Genomic DNA, 25,439 nt, shown 5'->3' with positions numbered 1-25,439 from the left:
GCCGTGGGCGCTGATGGATTGCCTGCGGAGCTATTCAAGTTCGGCGGTGAGGAGTTGGCCCATTCAGCAGCTTCTTAGCAAATAAAATATAGTTGGAATCTCAGTGTTCTTTGCCCAGTCCACAAGAAGGGGGATACTGCAAAATGCACCAACTATCGTGGAATGAGCCTTCTTAATATCGCATGTAAAGTCCTTTCAAGTGTATTGTGCGAAAGATTGAAGCCCACCGTGGACCGGCTGATTGGACCTTATCAGTGCGGCTTCAGACCTGGTAAATCTACCATCGACCAGATTTTCACAATGCGCCAAATCTTGGAACAAACCCGTGAAAAGAGAATCGACACGCATCACCTCTTCGTCGACTTTAAAACCGCCTTCGACAACACGAAAAGGATCTGCCTATATGCCGCTATGTCTGAATTTGGTTTCCTCGCAAAACTTATACGGCTGTGCAAAATGACGTTGAGCAACACCATCAGCTCAGTCAGAATTGGGAAGGACCTCTCCGAGCCGTTCGAAGCTAAACGAGGTTTCAGACAGGGTGACCCCCTATCGTGCGATTTCTTTAATTTGATGCTGGAGAAAATTATACTAGCTGCAGAACTTAACCGCACTGGAACAATATACTATAAAAGCGTGCAATTACTGGCATATGCTGATGACATTGATATCATCGGCCTAAACACCCGCGCTGTTAGTTCTGCTTACTCCAAACTGGAAAAAGAAGCGGTAAAGATGGGTTTGATGGTGATTGAGGACAAAACGAAGTACCTGCTGTCATCGAGCAAAGAGTCAGCGCATATGCGCCTTGGCAACCACGCTACTGTTGGCAGCCATAATTTTGAAATAGTAAAAGACTTCGTTTATTTGGGAACCAGCATCAACACTAGCAACAACATCAGCACTGAAATCCAGCGAAAAATCAATCTTGCCAATAAATGGTACTTTGGACTAGGTAGGCAATTGAAAAGGAAAGTCCTCTCTCGACGAACGAAAATCATACTCTACAAGTCACTTATCGTACCCGTCCTGCTATATGGGGCAGAAGCATGGACCATGACAACAGCAGATGAAGCGGCTTTGGGAGTGTTCGAGAGAAAAGTTCTTCGAAAGATGTATGGACCTCTACGCGTTGGCGAAGGCGAGTACCGAAGAAGATTTAATGATGAGCTGTACGAGCTATACGCAGACATCAACATAGTCCAGCGAATTAAAACGCAGCGGCTGCGCTGGCTAGGCCATGTTATGCGAATGAAAGATGATGCTCCGGCCAAGAAAGTGTTTCTATCGGAACACGCCTATGGAAGCAGAGGTAGAGGGCGGCCCCCACTCCGTTGGAAGGACCAGGTGGAAAACGATTTAAACTCCCTTGGTGTGACCAATTGGCGCCGGTTGGCGGAGCGACTGGCGCGCCTTGTTGGCGGCCATAACCGTTTAGACGGTTAAAAAAATCTCCTAAGAGATTTTTGGCCAAGCTTCTCTTCCAATTGGCGTCGTGCTCCTTAAATTTTTCGTAAAAATGTATGTGACGAGACCTACATGTTTTATGTCAACTCCGAACGGCATCTGCAAACCAGATGAGTTTCCATTGAGAAGTTTTTCATGGCAGAAATACACTCGCAGTGTTTGCCAAATCACTGCGGAGGGACGACCCCGCCTAGAAAACTTTCTTCTAATTAAAGAAACTTATTTCCAAAATGTTGATGTTGCTTCGCGCGTGGTGTGAACCCAGGATCGTTGATGTGGTAGGCGGAGCACGCTACAACCACACCACGGCGGCCGCCACGATTTATGTCCTATTGGCAAATTATAGAATATAATTGTTTAATTTGTTACCGTTGGCAAATGCTGTTAAAGAAGTTAGTGAATAGCGTAACAGGTTTGCACGGTCGGGATTAAAACCTATATTTATGAAAATTTCATAAGAGCATTTCAAGTTTTCCAGCGCGTACAAAAACAGGATATCTATCTCATTTTCTATAATTCATATTAATAAATTGTTTGTCTTTTATTTAATTGCATTTTTTAAAGATTTCATTATACTTATCTTTTTAACTTCTTTCACTTCACAATTTGCTATTTGTTATATTAATAGGAGGTATAATAATATATATGTAAAATTCAGTCATGCTACATAATAATTTTTTAAGGGTATTAATTTATGAAATTCAACAATTTGTAACAGCCGAAATGTAAATGCTTTTGATAATTTTCAAGGATAAACAGAAAAAAAATTATTAAATTGCGGCAATTGTGCAAAAGTCTTTTCAATCGGCTGACTTTAACGATTTTTTATACGTGCAAGTTTATTACACGCGGAACTACTTTTTCAAAGATTTTTATATTGCAGATATTCAATCATTAATTGCTACTTGAAAAAATATGGTATATTTGATTTGCTTATTTGTTATTTACTAATTTGCTTTTATAGTGTTTAACTATTTGTATTTGTTTTACGAGTTTAGGACTTCGAGTTTTTTTCTTGCATTATTAAAAATGTGTTTGTGCCTCATACATCTCTCTCTCAGAGAAAATCACAGATTTGTTACTATGATATTGTACAGCATTGTGCTGTGGCATTTCCGCTGACATCCGTCGTTTTTGTTTGTTTACTGTTTCTACTGTCACCACTCTGTAAATACAATATGAAGATAGATACAAGTGATGTACTACAAATAATGAAGAAAAATAATCAGGCCTGTTCTGATTTTCACAGAAGTTTCGTATCGATTTTGAGTCAAAATCGTACGTTATGGTTTTAGCTGTACTAGTTATCCTAGTAGATTTTTCAATAATCTTCAATTCAAGTGCACAATACAACTTGAACACAAATCGATTATATTTTTGGTATAACCAGAATAGCTTCACAAATTTAAATCGAGAAACATTCTTTGAGAAGCGGAACAGGGCTAAATAAAACAAAATTAAAAAAGAGATATCATGAACTAGAAGTTATTGAAATCAATGTTAAAATCTTTGTACGTATTAATTGAATTAAAAACGCCTTTTGAATTTGAGGTAATTTCTTTATTTGAACAAAATTCAATGTGGTTAGCTTCAGAAATTTATGTCGTTATTAACAAAAAAAAAAAAATAACCATTCTAAAAACATACGTACAATACTATAATAGTCGCATAAATTACATATTTTTTTAACTATTGTTTTTGTTTTTATCATCCTATTGATAAATGATTTAAGGTTCGATGCGAGCTCAAGGCCAGAACAATAATTTTTTTCTAATGATAGTCATATCGAAAATTTAGAAAAAAGTTTTTTCAATTGGAAAACTAAGCTGGTTCGCCCCTTTGAATTGATTTGGCATACTTATTTATTTATCTGGTGCTTACCCGTTTAAACGGTTATGACCATCCAACAAGGCGCGCCAGTCGCTTCTTTTCTCTGATCATGTAGGTCCCGCCCCACCACTTTGTAAGAAAAATTATAATTAGGAGCACAACGCAAATTGGAAGAGAATTCCGGCCTAAAATCTCTTCCGAGGTTATCGCGCCTTGCATTTATTTATTCAACTTAACTTATTTCTTTCCGGAATTCGAAAAGAACTTACCAATTTAAGCTATAATATAGATTCATATGTCTGCTGCAATATCGTTAGCCGTTTTAAGTCGCTTACGAATTGTGGAAAGGAATTAATTTAGACAAGGTTCATATCTCTTCTATCAAAAAGTATATATTTTCTGTTACAACCTTATTAACTTGCCTCTTGAGATATGTCTTTAGTAAAGCTCTCGCTGAGCTACGTCCTTGTTAACAAAACTTTTCAGTTATGACCTTTCTATTTGGATAGGTCGATTTGTATATTATTGCTGCCCTTGCTGTTTCATTTTGCATCGCCTGCTAAATATGTCTCGCTTTGCGAAACAAGGTCCCTAACTCGAATGCCCTTGACAGCGAGCAGGTATTTTAGGTCGTGTGAGCTTGCTTTCGCATGATCGCCTGTATACTGCTCATAACTAAAAAGTAATATAATTATTGATATCCGGTTTTTGTATTTCAGACTTGTTAACCTCACCTAGCCGTGGCGAATCCTGTTTCTTTGTCAGCCGAGGCTCTGGATACCCTAATTTCCTCATTGATCTAGGGGGTGGGAGGGCGGTATGGCCTAGAAGGTTCCATGTGGTCATACTAAATCGTTCCCGAGATAGTCGGGCTAGTACCTTAATGGTGCTTGTGACCGGAGCGTACCGGATCTATATCTGGGAAAGGAACATCAACATCCATAACACTTCCCAAAAACTTCGGCAAGTGTCTTTATCGTTAATACAATAAGAACATCTCCCTTTTTCACCAATTCCGAGAACGAACTATCATTTTTACAAAAAGTTAAAACAAAATTTTAAATACTACTCAATTAATTTTTCCATACGTGATATATATGTGAGGTTCAAAAGGACTAACACCCTCTTTTTCTTTAAAATTGCGTCAAATTGTTTGTATTTCGTTTATTTCGGTTTTACAAATTAAATTTTAAGTTCGTATTGTTTTGCATTGTACGCTACTATTTTAAGTTACATAGACACGTTTAGTTCACATTTACACATGTTTTAGTTCAAATTTATTTATTTAGTTAAAAATTTTTACTTTGCACTTATGCTTTGGCATATACGAAAAATAAGTTATTTTTACTTGCCGTGGCGCGTCCGATTCACTATTCAACTTCATATGAACTGTCCTCAAGAGCAGACTATGACTTTGAAATTTGTCTATTCGCTACTTTAAAAGTTCCGTTATCCCTTTGTTGCTTGTTTGCATTTTATCTTATTTATTCATGTTTCTGCTGTTAGTCCGTTGTCCGCCTGCAGTCGCTTTATGAAATACAGTGTTGTAAAATGTCTTAATTACTTTAAGGCTCCCACATCCGGCCATCCTGAGATTAGTTCGCTTCGAACGATGGGTCGAATGCTTTCATGTACTCCGCTACCGTTGTACTACGTCTTGGACCCTCGTGGTCTCCTACCTTCTCCACTTCGTATCTACCGTGATTCAATTTTTTCGTAACTCTATATTGTAACGAAATTGCTTGCAAATCCTCTTATTTGCAACCCTCTGCTAAGTTCGTATCGCTAAACTGTTGAATAAATAACTCCAATATTGAATAATTGAAAAATGGCCTTTATTACAGTACTTCACAATAACACTTATACTTTGCAACGAATAGCAAGCTTAATAACCAAACTGATTGATAGCTCAAATGAAACTCTACTATTCAAAATAATTTTGCTATAGCTCGCTAGATAGCGCTTAATCGAAATCTCAAATCAAACTGAATTACTTCTTACTCGCTCGCCCCGCTTTTATAGTTGACGCTGCATTTGTTTTTGTTTAACAATTGTTTTTGTTTTTATCGGCCTATTGATAAATCATTCAAGGTTCGAATCGAGCTCAAGGCCAGAACAATAATTTTTTTCTAATGATAATTATTGTTATTTTTTAATTTTTCTAAATTTGAAAAATTGAATTTTGTTTTTGGAATAGTAAGTAGAAAATTTTTCAGACAACTGCCATAGCTGCGCAGATAGATCCATTTCGAAGGGTGCTAAGCCTTCATCATCAGTACGCTTTAGGCATGCTGCGCTAACCATTTAGCTATACAGCGGTGGTTTGTTTGACTGGCAAATTTGCTACTTCTATTCCTTTTTACCAACTATATTTATTCAGTGTTGCGCCATCTGGTGCAAAGCACTGATAATGCTGGATTTTTGTTTATTGTCAATTACTTTGTTTGACATTCCCAAGTGCTCATGGTTTATTAACAATTGTTTTTGTTTTTATCGGCCTATTGATAAATCATTCAAGGTTCGAATCGAGCTCAAGGCCAGAACAATAATTTTTTTCTAATGATAATTATTGTTATTTTTTAATTTTTCTAAATTTGAAAAATTGAATTTTGTTTTTGGAATAGTAAGTAGAAAATTTTTCAGACAAACTGCCATAGCTGCGCAGATAGATCCATTTCGAAGGGTGCTAAGCCTTCATCATCAGTACGCTTTAGGCATGCTGCGCTAACCATTTAGCTATACAGCGGTGGTTTGTTTGACTGGCAAATTTGCTACTTCTATTCCTTTTTACCAACTATATTTATTCAGTGTTGCGCCATCTGGTGCAAAGCACTGATAATGCTGGATTTTTGTTTATTGTAAATTACTTTGTTTGACATTCCCAAGTGCTCATGGTTTATTAACAATTGTTTTTGTTTTTATCGGCCTATTGATAAATCATTCAAGGTTCGAATCGAGCTCAAGGCCAGAACAATAATTTTTTTCTAATGATAATTATTGTTATTTTTTAATTTTTCTAAATTTGAAAAATTGAATTTTGTTTTTGGAATAGTAAGTAGAAAATTTTTCAGACAAACTGCCATAGCTGCGCAGATAGATCCATTTCGAAGGGTGCTAAGCCTTCATCATCAGTACGCTTTAGGCATGCTGCGCTAACCATTTAGCTATACAGCGGTGGTTTGTTTGACTGGCAAATTTGCTACTTCTATTCCTTTTTACCAACTATATTTATTCAGTGTTGCGCCATCTGGTGCAAAGCACTGATAATGCTGGATTTTTGTTTATTGTCAATTACTTTGTTTGACATTCCCAAGTGCTCATGGTTTATTAACAATTGTTTTTGTTTTTATCGGCCTATTGATAAATCATTCAAGGTTCGAATCGAGCTCAAGGCCAGAACAATAATTTTTTTCTAATGATAATTATTGTTATTTTTTAATTTTTCTAAATTTGAAAAATTGAATTTTGTTTTTGGAATAGTAAGTAGAAAATTTTTCAGACAAACTGCCATAGCTGCGCAGATAGATCCATTTCGAAGGGTGCTAAGCCTTCATCATCAGTACGCTTTAGGCATGCTGCGCTAACCATTTAGCTATACAGCGGTGGTTTGTTTGACTGGCAAATTTGCTACTTCTATTCCTTTTTACCAACTATATTTATTCAGTGTTGCGCCATCTGGTGCAAAGCACTGATAATGCTGGATTTTTGTTTATTGTCAATTACTTTGTTTGACATTCCCAAGTGCTCATGGTTTATTAACAATTGTTTTTGTTTTTATCGGCCTATTGATAAATCATTCAAGGTTCGAATCGAGCTCAAGGCCAGAACAATAATTTTTTTCTAATGATAATTATTGTTATTTTTTAATTTTTCTAAATTTGAAAAATTGAATTTTGTTTTTGGAATAGTAAGTAGAAAATTTTTCAGACAAACTGCCATAGCTGCGCAGATAGATCCATTTCGAAGGGTGCTAAGCCTTCATCATCAGTACGCTTTAGGCATGCTGCGCTAACCATTTAGCTATACAGCGGTGGTTTGTTTGACTGGCAAATTTGCTACTTCTATTCCTTTTTACCAACTATATTTATTCAGTGTTGCGCCATCTGGTGCAAAGCACTGATAATGCTGGATTTTTGTTTATTGTCAATTACTTTGTTTGACATTCCCAAGTGCTCATGGTTTATTAACAATTGTTTTTGTTTTTATCGGCCTATTGATAAATCATTCAAGGTTCGAATCGAGCTCAAGGCCAGAACAATAATTTTTTTTCTAATGATAATTATTGTTATTTTTTAATTTTTCTAAATTTGAAAAATTGAATTTTGTTTTTGGAATAGTAAGTAGAAAATTTTTCAGACAAACTGCCATAGCTGCGCAGATAGATCCATTTCGAAGGGTGCTAAGCCTTCATCATCAGTACGCTTTAGGCATGCTGCGCTAACCATTTAGCTATACAGCGGTGGTTTGTTTGACGCTGCATACTTCTAGGCTTTTCCATTTCCAGAACTTACCAACTATATTCGTGTGTGTATAGTTCTCATATAGTTTCTACTTGTTTACAATTGTCTACTTTTTAGCGCTTCTCAGATGTACATATGTGAGTTTGTAGTTTACAGTCTCTCGCACACACATAAGCGTATAAGTAAATTCATCTGTGTGTGACATCTCATCTCTCGCTGCCTTGTATGTAAATGTTGCTCGTCGGAATGTGTACATATGTGTAGACGCAATTATTGATTCGTTTATGTAGATACATAATGATTGAATTATTGATGTGAATTCACGTCACTGCTTAGCATCGGCCTGGAGATGGCAGCACTCCTTAGTTTTGCTAATATTCGTAACACTGCCCTCCACCTAAGTCTGATCGTCCCGATCAGACAAATCTCCCAATCTAGACGCCGCTAGCATCTCCAAATGTACCACCCTTCTAATCCGTGGTTTCCCAGTGGTTTGTATGCGGTAGATGGTATCACTGATCTTCTTCACAACTTTGTACGGGCCTTCCCAACTGCACCGAAATTGGGCTGGAACACCTTTCCGCCGGTGAGGGTTGTTTAACAGTACCAAATCTCCATTCCGGAAACCTTCCGAATTATTTTCCCTGTCGTACCTGTGTTCCATCTTACTACTCATTATTCTGGATCGTTCTCTCGCACTCTGTTGCTTGGCCAATGAAGAACTACTTTGTAGAGCTTGTTCTTGACGGATTGGCTTCACATACTCAGTATCGTTCCGACGTTTCCCAACAAAAGTGCGCGCTGGCTTGAAACCATCCTTGCATTCTTTCTGAAAAATTCTTTCAGTCATTTTAGTGCGTCCATTAGGGTTTGTTGATGCCGGTCTTTTCCTCGGAGGTACTTTTAATTTCGCTTTATTTGGCACATTCGATCCATCAACCTTTGCTCGATCTACTTTCCTTGACTTTCGTGGTCTCTGTCGAATCTCCTCCACCAGCACTCGCTTACTGCTGAACCCTTTTTCCAAACTGAAGTTAAGTGGCACATCTTGGTTCTCATAATGCATCACCCTTCTCTGCATATCGATCTTGATGTCATGGTCAACCAAGAAATCCACTCCCAATATAACTTCATCAACGATCTCCGCCACAACGAATTTGTGTAGAACCAGGACCTTCCCAATTAGGACTTCACATATTACTTCTCCCTTGACTTGGTTATATTCGCCTGTGACCGTACGCAACCTCGCTCCAGGTAATGACTTTACTTTCTTGTAGACCAAATCAGATCGAATCAGGGAATGAGATGGGCCCGTATCTACAGTCAGTACACGCTCCTTGCCATCCACATTCCCTCTGACGGTAAGACTGCTTGATTTCCTTCCAATTTGCGACACAGATATCACAGGACATTCAATAGCCGGGGCAAGTTTTCGTTCTTTATCTCTTACTCGCTCTTGCTCATCTCCTCCAGCTTTGCGTTTACGGCCACCCACATTGTTGGAACTATTAGGACCAAGATCGCAATGACGTGGAATGTGACCGGACTTCCCGCATTTGAAGCATTTGATAACTTTTTCACTCCGCTTTTGCGATCCTTTCAGCACCTCCAATATTGCGTCTACCCAATCTGGCCTTTCTACTTCCACACGGCGAGCTTTGTATGCTGGTTTACTCAATAACGACGCCGTTTCCTGGGCCTAGGTCCCGCCCCACCACTTTGTAAGAAAAATTATAATTAGGAGCACAACGCAAATTGGAAGAGAATTCCGGCCTAAAATCTCTTCCGAGGTTATCGCGCCTTGCATTTATTTATTCAACTTAACTTATTTCTTTCCGGAATTCGAAAAGAACTTACCAATTTAAGCTATAATATAGATTCATATGTCTGCTGCAATATCGTTAGCCGTTTTAAGTCGCTTACGAATTGTGGAAAGGAATTAATTTAGACAAGGTTCATATCTCTTCTATCAAAAAGTATATATTTTCTGTTACAACCTTATTAACTTGCCTCTTGAGATATGTCTTTAGTAAAGCTCTCGCTGAGCTACGTCCTTGTTAACAAAACTTTTCAGTTATGACCTTTCTATTTGGATAGGTCGATTTGTATATTATTGCTGCCCTTGCTGTTTCATTTTGCATCGCCTGCTAAATATGTCTCGCTTTGCGAAACAAGGTCCCTAACTCGAATGCCCTTGACAGCGAGCAGGTATTTTAGGTCGTGTGAGCTTGCTTTCGCATGATCGCCTGTATACTGCTCATAACTAAAAAGTAATATAATTATTGATATCCGGTTTTTGTATTTCAGACTTGTTAACCTCACCTAGCCGTGGCGAATCCTGTTTCTTTGTCAGCCGAGGCTCTGGATACCCTAATTTCCTCATTGATCTAGGGGGTGGGAGGGCGGTATGGCCTAGAAGGTTCCATGTGGTCATACTAAATCGTTCCCGAGATAGTCGGGCTAGTACCTTAATGGTGCTTGTGACCGGAGCGTACCGGATCTATATCTGGGAAAGGAACATCAACATCCATAACACTTCCCAAAAACTTCGGCAAGTGTCTTTATCGTTAATACAATAAGAACATCTCCCTTTTTCACCAATTCCGAGAACGAACTATCATTTTTACAAAAAGTTAAAACAAAATTTTAAATACTACTCAATTAATTTTTCCATACGTGATATATATGTGGGGTTCAAAAGGACTAACACCCTCTTTTTCTTTAAAATTGCGTCAAATTGTTTGTATTTCGTTTATTTCGGTTTTACAAATTAAATTTTAAGTTCGTATTGTTTTGCATTGTACGCTACTATTTTAAGTTACATAGACACGTTTAGTTCACATTTACACATGTTTTAGTTCAAATTTATTTATTTAGTTAAAAATTTTTACTTTGCACTTATGCTTTGGCATATACGAAAAATAAGTTATTTTTACTTGCCGTGGCGCGTCCGATTCACTATTCAACTTCATATGAACTGTCCTCAAGAGCAGACTATGACTTTGAAATTTGTCTATTCGCTACTTTAAAAGTTCCGTTATCCCTTTGTTGCTTGTTTGCATTTTATCTTATTTATTCATGTTTCTGCTGTTAGTCCGTTGTCCGCCTGCAGTCGCTTTATGAAATACAGTGTTGTAAAATGTCTTAATTACTTTAAGGCTCCCACATCCGGCCATCCTGAGATTAGTTCGCCTCGAACGATGGGTCGAATGCTTTCATGTACTCCGCTACCGTTGTACTACGTCTTGGACCCTCGTGGTCTCCTACCTTCTCCACTTCGTATCTACCGTGATTCAATTTTTTCGTAACTCTATATTGTAACGAAATTGCTTGCAAATCCTCTTATTTGCAACCCTCTGCTAAGTTCGTATCGCTAAACTGTTGAATAAATAACTCCAATATTGAATAATTGAAAAATGACCTTTATTACAGTACTTCACAATAACACTTATACTTTGCAACGAATAGCAAGCTTAATAACCAAACTGATTGATAGCTCAAATGAAACTCTACTATTCAAAATAATTCTGCTATAGCTCGCTAGATAGCGCTTAATCGAAATCTCAAATCAAACTGAATTACTTCTTACTCGCTTGCCCCGCTTTTATAGTTGACGCTGCATACTTCTAGGCTTTTCCATTTCCAGAACTTACCAACTATATTCGTGTGTGTATAGTTCTCATATAGTTTCTACTTGTTTACAATTGTCTACTTTTTAGCGCTTCTCAGATGTACATATGTGAGTTTGTAGTTTACAGTCTCTCGCACACACATAAGCGTATAAGTAAATTCATCTGTGTGTGACATCTCATCTCTCGCTGCCTTGTATGTAAATGTTGCTCGTCGGAATGTGTACATATGTGTAGACGCAATTATTGATTCGTTTATGTAGATACATAATGATTGAATTATTGATGTGAATTCACGTCACTGCTTAGCATCGGCCTGGAGATGGCAGCACTCCTTAGTTTTGCTAATTTTCGTAACACTGCCCTCCACCTAAGTCTGATCGTCCCGATCAGACAAATCTCCCAATCTAGACGCCGCTAGCATCTCCAAATGTACCACCCTTCTAATCCGTGGTTTCCCAGTGGTTTGTATGCGGTAGATGGTATCACTGATCTTCTTCACAACTTTGTACGGGCCTTCCCAACTGCACCGAAATTGGGCTGGAACACCTTTCCGCCGGTGAGGGTTGTTTAACAGTACCAAATCTCCATTCCGGAAACCTTCCGAATTATTTTCCCTGTCGTACCTGTGTTCCATCTTACTACTCATTATTCTGGATCGTTCTCTCGCACTCTGTTGCTTGGCCAATGAAGAACTACTTTGTAGAGCTTGTTCTTGACGGATTGGCTTCACATACTCAGTATCGTTCCGACGTTTCCCAACAAAAGTGCGCGCTGGCTTGAAACCATCCTTGCATTCTTTCTGAAAAATTCTTTCAGTCATTTTAGTGCGTCCATTAGGGTTTGTTGATGCCGGTCTTTTCCTCGGAGGTACTTTTAATTTCGCTTTATTTGGCACATTCGATCCATCAACCTTTGCTCGATCTACTTTCCTTGACTTTCGTGGTCTCTGTCGAATCTCCTCCACCAGCACTCGCTTACTGCTGAACCCTTTTTCCAAACTGAAGTTAAGTGGCACATCTTGGTTCTCATAATGCATCACCCTTCTCTGCATATCGATCTTGATGTCATGGTCAACCAAGAAATCCACTCCCAATATAACTTCATCAACGATCTCCGCCACAACGAATTTGTGTAGAACCATGACCTTCCCAATTAGGACTTCACATATTACTTCTCCCTTGACTTGGTTATATTCGCCTGTGACCGTACGCAACCTCGCTCCAGGTAATGACTTTACTTTCTTGTAGACCAAATCAGATCGAATCAGGGAATGAGATGCGCCCGTATCTACAGTCAGTACACGCTCCTTGCCATCCACATTCCCTCTGACGGTAAGACTGCTTGATTTCCTTCCAATTTGCGACACAGATATCACAGGACATTCAATAGCCGGGGCAAGTTTTCGTTCTTTATCTCTTACTCGCTCTTGCTCATCTCCTCCAGCTTTGCGTTTACGGCCACCCACATTGTTGGAACTATTAGGACCAAGATCGCAATGACGTGGAATGTGACCGGACTTCCCGCATTTGAAGCATTTGATAACTTTTTCACTCCGCTTTTGCGATCCTTTCAGCACCTCCAATATTGCGTCTACCCAATCTGGCCTTTCTACTTCCACACGGCGAGCTTTGTATGCTGGTTTACTCAATAATGACGCCGTTTCCTGGGTCAATGCATGGGATACCGTTTCAGAAAATTTTCGCTTTGGGTTCGCGTATGTGGCTCGCTTCGTTTCGACGTCCCGTATGCCATTTATAAAGCTCTGAATCTTTACTCTTTCCGTGTATTCCACGGGTGCATCCGCATTTGCAAGATGAGCCAATCTTTCAATGTCCGAAGCAAACTCCTCCAAAGTCTCGTTAGCTTTTTGGTAGCGGTTTTGCAATTCTATTTGAAATATCTGTTTCCTGTGTTCGCTTCCGTATCGCCGTTCTACAGCAGCCATCAATGCGTCATAACTGTTCCGTTCGTACTCTGGAATAGTCTGTAAGATTTCGGCAGCTGGTCCTTTCAATGCTACGAAGAGTGCGGCAACTTTATCTTCCACATTCCAGTTGTTCACTGCTGCGGTCTTCTCAAACTGTAGCTTAAAGACCTGGAAAGGAACAGAACCGTCAAAGGATGGTGTTTTTACCTTTGGATTACTCGCTGAAACTGCTGGACGATTTAATTGTAACTGCTGAATCCGATCTTTCAAAGCATCCATCTCAGCTTCCATTTTATCTTGTCGTTCACTAAAACCCTCCAACTGCGATGATATGCGATCCTCTTGCGCTTTCAACTGCTGAGCCAACTGAGATATCATATATGTCCTCTGTTCTTCCAGTTGCGATGCCATATATGTCTTCTGTTCTTCCAGTTGAGATGACATTTGCGACGACATTTCTGCCATACGCGTTTCTTGTGCTTCAATCTTCGATGTAATCTGTGTCGACATTTCTGACATACGCGTTTCTTGTGCTTCAATTTTCGATGTTATTCGTGTCTCTTGGGATTCCATCTGTGATGACATTGTCGATGTTTGAGCAGATATTGCAGCCAAAATCATGTTCAAGTCTGTGCTCGTAACTGTCTGCGATGTTTCGTTTTTCTCTTCAATTTTTGTTACTTCCTCGCCATCAAGATGAAAGTCATACTCTTCCACATCAATTCCTTCCGCTTCCATTGCCTCTCGTAGCCGTGCCTGAAGTTCAAGTTTAACGCCGCTTGTATTCAATCCACGGCTCTCCAACTCCTTCTTTAGTTGCTGGATCTTCAATTCACTGAACTTTGCCATGTCCTTGTTGTCCTCTGGAATTTATTCAACAATTCCTCTTCTGACACCAATTGTAACGAAATTGCTTGCAAATCCTCTTATTTGCAACCCTCTGCTAAGTTCGTATCGCTAAACTGTTGAATAAATAACTCCAATATTGAATAATTGAAAAATGACCTTTATTACAGTACTTCACAATAACACTTATACTTTGCAACGAATAGCAAGCTTAATAACCAAACTGATTGATAGCTCAAATGAAACTCTACTATTCAAAATAATTCTGCTATAGCTCGCTAGATAGCGCTTAATCGAAATCTCAAATCAAACTGAATTACTTCTTACTCGCTTGCCCCGCTTTTATAGTTTACGCTGCATACTTCTAGGCTCTTCCATTTCCAGAACTTACCAACTATATTCGTGTGTGTATAGTTCTCATATAGTTTCTACTTGTTTACAATTGTCTACTTTTTAGCGCTTCTCAGATGTACATATGTGAATTTGTAGTTTACAGTCTCTCGCACACACATAAGCGTATAAGTAAATTCATCTGTGTGTGACATCTCATCTCTCGCTGCCTTGTATGTAAATGTTGCTCGTCGGAATGTGTACATATGTGTAGACGCAATTATTGATTCGTTTATGTAGATACATAATGATTGAATTATTGATGTGAATTCACGTCACTGCTTAGCATCGGCCTGGAGATGGCAGCACTCCTTAGTTTTGCTAATATTCGTAACAATATGGTCCTAAGTATTTTGGTTTCAGTTTTAACCCTGCGCCGACCTGGGTACGCTTGATGGCTACCAGTTGGCCTACTTTATACTCTATTTCCTGTTTTCGTTTAGCGTTAAAATTTCTCTTTCTTTTTTCTTCTTGAATCTTCTCTAGGTTCTCTTTGGCCGTCCGTCGGACTTCATAACGTTCACTATCTATCTCTTCGACTCTAAGTTCTTCTAACATTTCCCTAAGTTCTGGCACATCCGCAACCCTCATTTCCGTTAGGATTCTAAAGGGTGAGAATTTTGTAGTTCTGTGAGGAGTATTACTTATAGCGCGTTTTACTCTATCTACATGTTTGTACCAGGACTTTGGATCGTCGACGCAGAGTTTAGTTAGCATTGGCAAAATAACTCTAATAATCCTCTCGCTTTGATCGTTACCTTTAGGTACACCTGTGGCTATGTTTAAAAGTTGTATATTTTCGCTTACGCAATATTCCTGAAGGAATTTGACGTAAACGTGGTACCCCGGTCAGAAATAATAAGTTTGCCGAAAACTGACGACTGCCCTTTTAATATGTTGTTCACCGATTCTGCACCCGTGTTCCTCGTCGGATAAAGCCATGTGAACTTTGAGAACGCATCGATTACAACAAATAGGTAATTGTATTGCTTGTTTTGGTAATTTCCCAGATTGTTCGCTTGTTTTAACTGCAGCTGCTCGGCTACCTCCCCTGATTTTCTCGTAAACTCTTATTTCCTCTTTTAACTCATTTATGTTTCTTGCCAGGTAGAGATTTGCCTTGTTGGACCTCGTATCTGGCAAGCCATCTATAAAATATTCGATTATGCTAACATCATCTAAATCAGTAATTTCCCCTATTTCCATGAGGTTGTACAAGTACTCTTTGTAATCTTCGTTATACTGTTTTCGCCTATTCCGCAACATACGATGCACTTCACTCGCAGATACTGCTGAACCAAATTTTTCTTTTAACGATTTTTTCAAAGAGTGCCAGTCTTTTATTCCTTTTTGGCACTGAACAAATATCTTAGCACCACCTTTTAGCAATTGCTTTGCACAAATAAATTTTTGCAATTCATTCCACTGCACTGCTGCAGCGTTCTCCTCAAAAATGTCCAACCACTTATCTATTGATGCTTGGCCTGAACCTGAAAAACAAGACAAAGAATCTTCGATGTCACGAAGTGTGTTCTAGATGTTTCACGCACCCAACGGCAACGGAGTGTACAGAGGAAGCATTCTCAAAGACTTCGTCTTCATCATCGCTAAGCTCAATTCCATAATGCTCCATAAGTCTGTCTTGAAGGACTATCTTACGACCACTTATGGAAAGCCCTAGTTCAGTGAGTTTGCTTTTCAAATTACTTACGGTCAACCCTATTGCATCTCTATCCATTGTGCCACAGTAAGCTTTATAACTTATTTTTGGTATCTACCTTGTTATAATGTATTGAAATGGATATTCTTATTTTTTGCAAAAATTAGTACTCAAAGCAATTCTACAATACAATCGAGTCAGTATATAAACTTATACTTATCGTTAGTTTGTCTCGACAGTGTTCAGCTTTCACGTTTGTAAGTGCGGCATCGGCTCGTATCAACAACTGCAACTTAGTAAGTGTAAAGTTTGTTCCATCAACTCCAACATAGGTTCGCCAAAAATTATTACTTATCGGAATCGTAGACTTACTGCTGGGCTACTTCGACTTATTCGCCCATGTCAGTACAGCGACACAAATTTACGGTTCGGCTTTTACTTGTCGCCCACAACTACATTTAAGTTTTACTGCTTGACTACTCGACTTGTTCACCAACAGCAGTATAGCAACACTTCAAAGTTCGTGTTCCGTTGCTCATTAAACGGACGCTACAAAGCGACAAAATTTATTATTTATTTTTGTTTATTCACGCAAAAGTATGAGCGATGAGCATAACGGCTTTTCAACGATAGGGTTTTGCATATAGGCACCCCAATGTATAACTGTTCTATCGTATGACTTCAATTAAACCCGATATAAATTTTTGGTACAGTTTTATGCAGATATTGCTGCATTTCTAGCACTGAACTTTTCACAACGATCTATGACACGCTTTTTGTTTTTTTTTTGTATGTACGTGTGTGGCTTAACGGCTTTAGCACAAATAATCGGACGGCGCATGAAATAAAAGTTTTTTTTTTGTATTCAACTATTAGTTTTTATTAAAAACTTTCCGCAGTTCTGACACCATTTGTGGGGTTCAAAAGGATTAACACGCTCTTTTTTCTTTAAAATTACGTCAAATTGTTTGTATTTCGTTTGTTTCGGTTTTACAATTAAAATTTTAAGGTCGTATTGTTTTGCGTTGTACGCTACTATTTTAAGTTACACATTTACACATGTTTAAGTTCAAATTTATTTATTTAGTTAAACATTTTTACTTTGCACTTATGCTTTGGCATATACGAAAAAGAAGTTATTTTTACTTGCCGTGGCGTGTCCGATTCACTATTCAACTTCATATGAACTGTCCTCAAGAGCAAACTATGACTTTGATAAAAGTTCCGTTATCCTTTTGTTGCTTGTTTGCATTTTATCTTATTTATTCATGTTTCTGCTGTTAGTCCGTTGTCCGCCTGCAGTCGCTTTATGAAATACAGTGTTTTAAAATGTCTTAATTACTTTAAGGCTCCCACATATATTTCTTTTTGTTCAATTTTGTTTTGTATAAAATTGCACACATATAAGTAAATAAAAAAAAAATAACTGTAAGGCGAAGAGATTTTAGGCCGAGCTTCTCTTTCAATTTGAGTCGTGCTCCTTTTAATTTTTCCTACAAATTGGCGGGACAGGACCTACTTGTTTTATGTCGACTCTGAACAGCATCTGCAGGGCAGATGAGTTTGCACTGAGAGCTTTTCGTGGCAGAAATAGGCTTGGAGTGCTGGCTAAACACTGCCGAGAGGCGAACCCGTTTAGAAAAGTTTTCTTCCAATTGAACAAAACTTGTTTCTAAAATTTTGATGTTGCTTTGCCCGGGGCGTGAACCCAGGATCTTCGGTGTGTTAGGCGGAGCACACTACCATCACACCACGGCGGGCGCCATTGCAAACATATAGCTGCACAAAATATCGACGATAACTCATAAAATATAAGGGAACCCCTGACGTATGCGAACAAAGCTCCTGCCATTCAACTCAAAACCGAAGGGGGAGCTGAGCTGATAATCTTAATCAAAAGTAGCTGAAAAATAAAATGCTTGGAGCATAATTGGGTTTTTTTCTGTTCCCCAAATTAAAGCACAAAAACATGATGTTGTTGTTGTAGCGATAAGGTTACTCCCCGAAGGTTTTGGGGAGTGTTATCGATGTGATGGTCCTTTGCCGGATACAGATCCGGTACGCTCCGGTAACACAGCACCATTAAGGTGCTAGCCCGACCATCTCGGGAACGATTTATATGGACACATTTATGAGCTTCGGGTCGCCAGAGCCTCGTCTGTTAGTGAAACAGGATTCGCCACGGATAGGTGAGGTTGACAATTGGGTTTGGAGAAGCAATATATTGCGCTGGCAACCTGAAAGGGTTGCGCTACACAGCCCCTTGAATCCGGTATTTTAGTCGACTCTTACGACAGGCATATTCTGACCCCCTAACCCGCTAGGGGTACATGATGCACAGGACTTGTTGTTGTGATTTTTACCATATTTTATAATCTACCTGTATATACAATTTAACTGGGAATACCTTAAATTAATCATAACGGTCGAAGGAACACCTACAATTTGCATGAATGTATTCTTCAAAATACTTTTTAGTTTGCTTTAATTATTACTCAATATTTTATTAATAGGAATCGGAAAATACGTATCATTGTTCAAGTTGGCAAATCATTTCTAATTAACATTTAATTCTAAATCCAATTAATGTAACAAATGCATTGGTCAAATGGAGTAATTTCGTTGTAAATAAAGAAGTTAAAAACTATTTTGAAAAATGGCTGTTAATTAAAATGCTTATTTTTAAAATCTTTTTAGTCGACTATTAAAAAAAAAAAAAAAATTTATACGAGTTGTATTATTATTCGTACTAGTTGTTGTTGTTGTAGCAGTGCTTCGCAACAACAACATTCGTACTAGTAACTGTCTTCTATTTTATATTTGAGAATTTTGGCAAGTTCTTTTACTCTGCACCTACTTTTAATATAATATTTCGTTTATCTATGACTTTTTAATTAAATCTTGAAGGTAAATTATCCTTTGATAATAATTGATAACCGCCTTTGGTCATATAACGTATTTATGTTTATGTCTACGGTAAATAATTTATACTGTACATACGATCTAAACTATGCACATTAATTGTCAATGGTTTGCTATTAAATTAAGTTTAACTTTTTTCAGTTTTATAATTTTCAAGTTATTTTACCCAAGAAGCCAATACATCCTACAGACAAAAGAAAAGAAAGAAATTTGTTTATTTAAAAACTATATCCAGTTTGCAACTGTTATTCATCTTACCCGCACATCGTCCATTTCATCATCAGATGAGGAATGCGAAAGCCCGTTATATGTTTTAAATGTTACATTTTTCATGAATGACTTCAGTAAACTAGCGCTTAATTGGCCGAATTTATATGGTACCACAGGATCGAAATCACCGTGCGCTTGGAAAATCTGTAAACATGAGAACATATTAATTGCTAAAAGATAAAACTACAAAAAAAAACAAAGTTCATAGACTGTATAGCCGACCATTTCAAAACCCATGATGATTTATCATCAGCGACCCACACATTGAAGGCTTGACGTTTAGCCCATCAAGCTACCAATGCACTTTGAAAGTCTCCCTTATAACTAGTTTTCTTGCTTGCCATCATCAACAATAACCTTTATTTTCCTATCCGGAGACAGCGAATTTGGATTATCCTACAGAGGGGCGTACTAACTTAAAATTCATTACCGCTTTTGTTACTTACCGGTATCTCATTACTATTAATTTTTGCACCTGGGAATTGCTTGTGTAATGGCAACCAACAAGACAACGCTACAATTCCTGCTAATGGTTGGTTATAAGTTAACGCAGTGTACAATGCCAATGCACCACCTTGTGAAAACCCGCCTAATACGATACGATTCGATGATATACCCTTAGTTACTTCCTCGTCAATTATGCTTTTTATATTCTGAGCTGCGCTTTTAATACCCTCCTCGTCTTCGGGACCTGATATATCGAGCGTACGTAAATCAAACCATGACGGCATACGAAAACCAGCATTCAATGACACCGGCATTGTAGGTGCAGTTGGACAGATGACTTTCATGCTTGGAGGACGTATCATAGCTAACGCTGAACTCCAACCATGGCTGTAAATTGTAGGAATATAAAAAAAAGGATATTAGAAATATTCTTCGGTAATTTGTAAATTCAAGTCACTTTTAAGTATTAAAACAAAAACAGTTACTTCATACACAATGCTTATTTAAAACCAAACGCGCGAATTTAAGGTAAAATGAACAAATTACGGACTACCACTGTCGGTGACTTAAGTTAGGCACTCAAGTGGCTTTTAAGGAACGCAATCACACTGGAATGCAGTCCATCCATTTTGATGTATGAAATAACACTTTTTGATTGCCGCCTTTATTCCTTTTCTTTCTTTTTCTTTGAATCAGAAAAGGAATAAGTCATAATGCCGCAATGTATATTTAGCAGGCGGGGCTCTGGCGAACTCAAGTTTCTCACGAAAGGAAGGGATTAGGACCTAGAAGTAACTTAATGGTGCTATTTTCCGCAACATGCCGGATCAATATCTGACATAGGACCATCAACATCGATAAAACGCCACAAAGGCGTTGGGGAGTCTCCTTACCGCTACAAAAAGAAGAAGCACTCTACATCTTCATCGTTGTTGTTGTTGTAGCAGTGCTTCGCCCCACCCAATAGGTGCGACCGAACAATAATTGTCATCAATATCCTCTAACCGGGGTCCAAGGAAACTTGCTGTTTCAACAGGGGTGGGCCATAATGAAAGGGATGTTAGAGGCGTTACAATTAAAGAGATAGTTGGTGTCATGTGGGGACACATTGCAAGCGGGGCATACATTTTGTATGTCGGGGTTGATTCTGGATAGGTGACTTTAACCGGTTACAGTATCCAGATCGAAGTTGAGCTAGAGTGACTCGCATTTCCTTGGGGAGTATGCGTTCCTCTTCCGCAAGTTTTGAGTACTGGATTCCCCGGGTAATTGCTGCCATAAAGGTCCGACGCCTGTTTGTGGAGCTCACTGAGGACCTGCTTGTGTTTTTTGCTTCATGCCGCTGAGTTCTCAGGTGCCGTATTTCCTCATAATGGTTATGGAGATGACTCCTTAAGCCCCAGGTATTCGAGCCTTTCTTGTTCTCTTTGCAGTAAATTAAATTCTGATTAATATACAAATACTTTTCCTTACCTTGATACACGAAGGCTCTAAGCAACACTGGATTGTATTTGAATAGATTTGGAAGGGTAATGGGGTCTCCAAGTACTCGGCTAATAGCGCTACCCGCTTACTAGGGTATCTTATTACCCGGTAAAATTTAACCCTAACTGTAGCCGGCTGTGAACTATGGGCGCTTTGTGAACCATCTAGGGTCTATGCCTAAGGATGGTAAACGGGTGTTTATTTTCTCAGACAGCCAGGCCGCCTTAAAGGCCCTGGACTCATTTGTCGACAACGCAAAGTCAGTCACTGAATGCAGCAGATCTCTTAACGAGAAGGCTCAGCATTTTAGTATCAGCCTTATATGGGTACCTGGGCACAGGGATATCGAAGGCAATTGCAGAGCAGACGAGCTGGCCAGAAGAGGCACCACCCACGATATCCTTCCGGGAAATGATTCGGTAGGCATACCCACGGCCACTTTCAGGCTTCGTGTGAACACAAGCACTATAAGAATCGCAAATGGACTATGGTCAGCCATATCATCGTGTGAGACATCCAGGCAAATCTGGCCCTCATATGACAAGGGGCGCACAGAAGCGCTTCTGATTTTAAACAAATCAGTTCTATCATCCCTGATAAGGGTTCTGTTGTTGTTGTTGTTGTAGCGATAAGGTTGCTCCCCGAAGGCTTTGAGGAGTGTTATCGATGTCCTTTGCCGGATACATATCCGGTACGCTCCGGTACCACAGCACCATTAAGGTGCTGGCCCGACCATCTCGGGAACGATTTATGTGGCCACATTAAACCTTCAGGCCATCTCCTCCCTCCCCAACCCAAAGTTCCATAAGGAGCTTAGGGTCGCCAGAGCCTCGTCTGTTAGTGAAACAGGATTCGCCGCGGATAGGTGAGGTTGACAATTGGGTTTGGAGAAGCTATATGTTGCGCTGGCAACCTGCAGGGTTGCGCTACACAGCCCCTTGAATCTGGTATTTTAGTCGCCTCTTACGACAGGCATACCTACCGCGGGTATATTCTGACCCCCTAACCCGCTGGGGATTCTAACAGGGCATTGCTTAATAGGCACACATGGTGCTAGAATGGGGGTAACGACCTTCGACTATTGTCGCAGCTACAGATGTACCGAAGAGGAAGAGAGCGTCCAGTACCTTCTCTGTCACTGTCCAGCGCTTAGTAGGCGTAGGATGGCTATCCTTGGTAAACCTTTTCTACATTACCTCGCTGAGGTCTCTTGCTATGAAGTAAAGGCTCTGGCAAAATTTATAATTTCCACGAGGTGGTTTGACCCGCTTTAGGCAGGGTAGGGGTCCTCTTTTGAGACCGTATAGGGTATTACAATGGGCCCATTGGTGGCCTAAGTAGTGAGCTGTTACCATAGTGTTCAGCTCAGCCCTTGCAACCTAACCTAACCTAACCATGGGCGCTTTCAGCGAGCACGAGATTTGATCAATCGTAAGTGATAATTTTTTAAAAACGCACTGTTTTTGGTTCACTCAACGGTTTTGATTTTACGTCAAATTACTGAGCATACATTTTGTTCGCTACATTCGCTCAACGTGCTTTCTTTTGTAGTAAAACAATATAGGAAAGGAAAAAAGGAAACATAAAAATAAGAATAAGAACGATTATTTATATAATTATTTCATTTGGCAGATGGGTCAACTCGCCGTTCAGGGAACAAATTTTCTATCACTCAACTGACGGAAACAAGTTTGGAACGTATCGATGTGATGGTCCTTTGCCGGATACAGATCCGGTACGCTCCGGTAACTCAGCTCCATTAAGGTTCTAGCCAGACCATCTCAGGAACGATTTATATGGCCACATTAAACCTTCAGGCCATCCCTCCCCAACCCCAAGTTCCATGAGGAGCTTGGGTCGCCAGAGCCTGGTCTGTTAGTGGAATGGGATTCGCCGCTCGAAGAGGCTGCCAATTGGGTTTGGAGAAGCTATATATTGCGCTGGCAACCTGAAAAGGTTGCGCTACACAACCTCTTGAATCTGGTATTTTAGTCGCCTCTTACGACAGGCATACCTACCGCGGTTATATTCTAAACCCCTAACCCGCTGAAAGTGTCCTATGTGTAAGTTTAATTTGTATATCTTCCAGGTAATGTAGGTAAAATTCGATCAGTGCGCCACCCATCTCAATTTATCCTTCAACTTCTTCCTTTGAGGTTTGACTATGGTCCAAATTTCAAGTATACAGCTAATCTAGTAGTTACTTTAAAATCAACCACAGTATTGCAAGAGTTTTTTAAATATATCTCCATCAGGGCGCCACCCATGCGAATCAGCTTACTTGCGAATGTGGAAGTGATTTTCTTTTTGTAATATCGTTTTACAAATCAGAATAAAATGTTTGTTAAAACCATTAATATATCTTTGAAAATAAGAAAAGTTGTTATTAACTCATAGGCGCATAATAATAAAATAAAGTTAGTTGCAGCTTTTTCGAAAAATAGAGCATGGAAAATCAGGGCCCGTATCGTGTTATGACAGGAATCTTGTAGCCACTATTTCACATATTTCCTTAATCCGGCTCCCCGTTTCAGAGATATTGCTATTTAAAAAATTGATCGGGGATCGTAAAACAACGCGGAATACAATTTTTAAACATTTCAAAATTAACTGTGAAATAAAAAGTTATGCAAGTAAGTCTTAACGATTCAGGGAATTGTCACGAATGTTGGAGGTTCATTACACAACTTCCTACTATTCAGACTGCCGGGAGAACCTCTCTTTTGACATTAGTCACCTTGTAGCGCAGGTATATTCTTCGCACCTTAAACCGCTAGTGGTTGAAGAGTATGCCTTTTCATTACAGTAACATGCAGTCGAGTTCGACAGTCAGGCAATCATCTAAATAATATATGTTTATTCGTATTTCCGACGAGTTGCACTTCTCCCAGTTAAGCAGTCATTTGATATCCCAATTACTGTTTTTGCTGGACCTAAGCTTAGGTGATGTAAGCAACTTAAACATTCAACCAATAAATATTTCATAATTTCTATCTTTGAGTAGTGGTTCGAGCTATTACTTATCAATTAAAAACAGCCAAAGGTTAAGTACTAAACAAATACAAGCCAATAAGCGGATATATGAATATAAATGTATACGTTTTTAGTAAGACAAAAATTACGTGTAAAAGTTAACACCATTGTTATTCACATACCCGGTATCACCTAAGCCGTGCATAAAGATGAGCTGCAAATGCAGAAACAGTTAAATACATGTATAATTTACATATTGAATAATGCGAAATAAATAAACATATATAAGGAAATACGTATGTATGTATAAGAAAACAAAGTGTAGTATATTTGCAGTGGTATGTATTGTACATACCGTTGATGTATGTTTTGCAGTTGCCTCAATTATCACAGGTGCAATAGACATGCTGATACCCGTTTTTAAACAGAATAATAGCCACCCAAATAATAGAACAAGTAAAAATGCAATAACCAAGTAACTTGTCACTAATGAGTATATTTCGAGTTTGATTACTGCCCACTTTAGTCGCAACAACGTTTTATGGATTGTCAATCATTTAGCTTCACAAACAGTTCCTTGCTTAAAATATGCTGCCGAGTTTTGATTCCCAATAAACACAAATTATAACAAGTTCAATTATTTGATCAACTGCTTTCTTTGCGGAGTGCGCTGTCCAGTGCCTACTCGTTCCGAGGAACCTGCAATATTTAAATAACGTTAGTAATTCTTATTTGCAGCCACATAAAAACAAACCAAAGCAAAAAAATACTAATATTGATTTTACAGCGAGGGCGGATTATAGCGCCAGAACATAAACGTGGCGTAATGGCCGTTTTAAGTTGTATGTATGCGTTCTCGTTACTTAATAAGCATTTACGGAAAAACTGTACGCTAACTTTAATTAAAAATAATTAGTTTAGTATAATTTAACAACTTTACCTTTCTAATCGGTTCTTCTGCAAAAGGATGCTGAAAATTTTTCTATTACGTCCGCATCAATCGTTTGACAGCTTACCAACAATGTTGACTTTTTGAAATATTTTTGGTGTATCTGGCAGTGCTGTCGATTGACATGTTGAATGGCAATATGGATATATTGTGTGTCGAGGTGTGACATGGTGAAAATGGT

At 38.9% G+C, this 25,439-nt stretch overlaps 1 protein-coding gene across 3 annotated transcripts; it reads right to left on the bottom strand.

The window, feature by feature from the left end:
* Window positions 1-1,985: 1,985 nt before the first annotated feature.
* Window positions 1,986-25,391, bottom strand: Apt1 (Acyl-protein thioesterase 1). Of its 3 annotated transcripts, none has more exons than XM_067787634.1 (7): window positions 25,250-25,391; window positions 24,665-25,008; window positions 24,492-24,523; window positions 19,851-20,238; window positions 19,393-19,548; window positions 19,301-19,318; window positions 1,986-2,632 (listed from the first exon to the last, which is right to left on the bottom strand). In XM_067787634.1, the coding sequence occupies exons 2-7, from the start codon at window positions 24,713-24,715 to the stop codon at window positions 2,549-2,551; spliced, it is 729 nt and encodes a 242-aa protein (XP_067643735.1). In that variant the 5' UTR covers window positions 24,716-25,008; window positions 25,250-25,391; the 3' UTR covers window positions 1,986-2,548. The 3 variants fall into 3 exon arrangements, with proteins under 3 accessions (XP_067643735.1, XP_067643737.1, XP_067643738.1); XM_067787636.1 differs by lacking the exon at window positions 25,250-25,391 and adding an exon at window positions 25,095-25,227; XM_067787637.1 differs by lacking the exon at window positions 24,492-24,523.
* Between the last annotated feature and the right edge of the window lie 48 nt (window positions 25,392-25,439).

The sequence above is a fragment of the Eurosta solidaginis genome, chromosome 5 (genome assembly GCF_040869045.1).
Source record: "Eurosta solidaginis isolate ZX-2024a chromosome 5, ASM4086904v1, whole genome shotgun sequence".
NCBI lineage: Eukaryota > Metazoa > Arthropoda > Insecta > Diptera > Tephritidae > Eurosta > Eurosta solidaginis.
Note: the sequence above shows the minus strand (reverse complement) of the source record. Positions and strands in the feature narration are given on the sequence as shown.

Bases quoted from the DNA above. Each gene is read 5' to 3' on its own strand.
- Apt1 (XM_067787634.1), bottom strand. From the start codon at position 24,715: ATGTCTATTGCACCTGTGATAATTGAGGCAACTGCAAAACATACATCA. The intron at 20,239-24,491 runs GTATGTGAATAA...TACAATTTACAG, and splicing joins CACGGCTTAGGTGATACCGG to CCATGGTTGGAGTTCAGCGT. The intron at 19,549-19,850 runs GTAAGTAACAAA...TCATGTTTACAG, and splicing joins TTAATAGTAATGAGATACCG to ATTTTCCAAGCGCACGGTGA.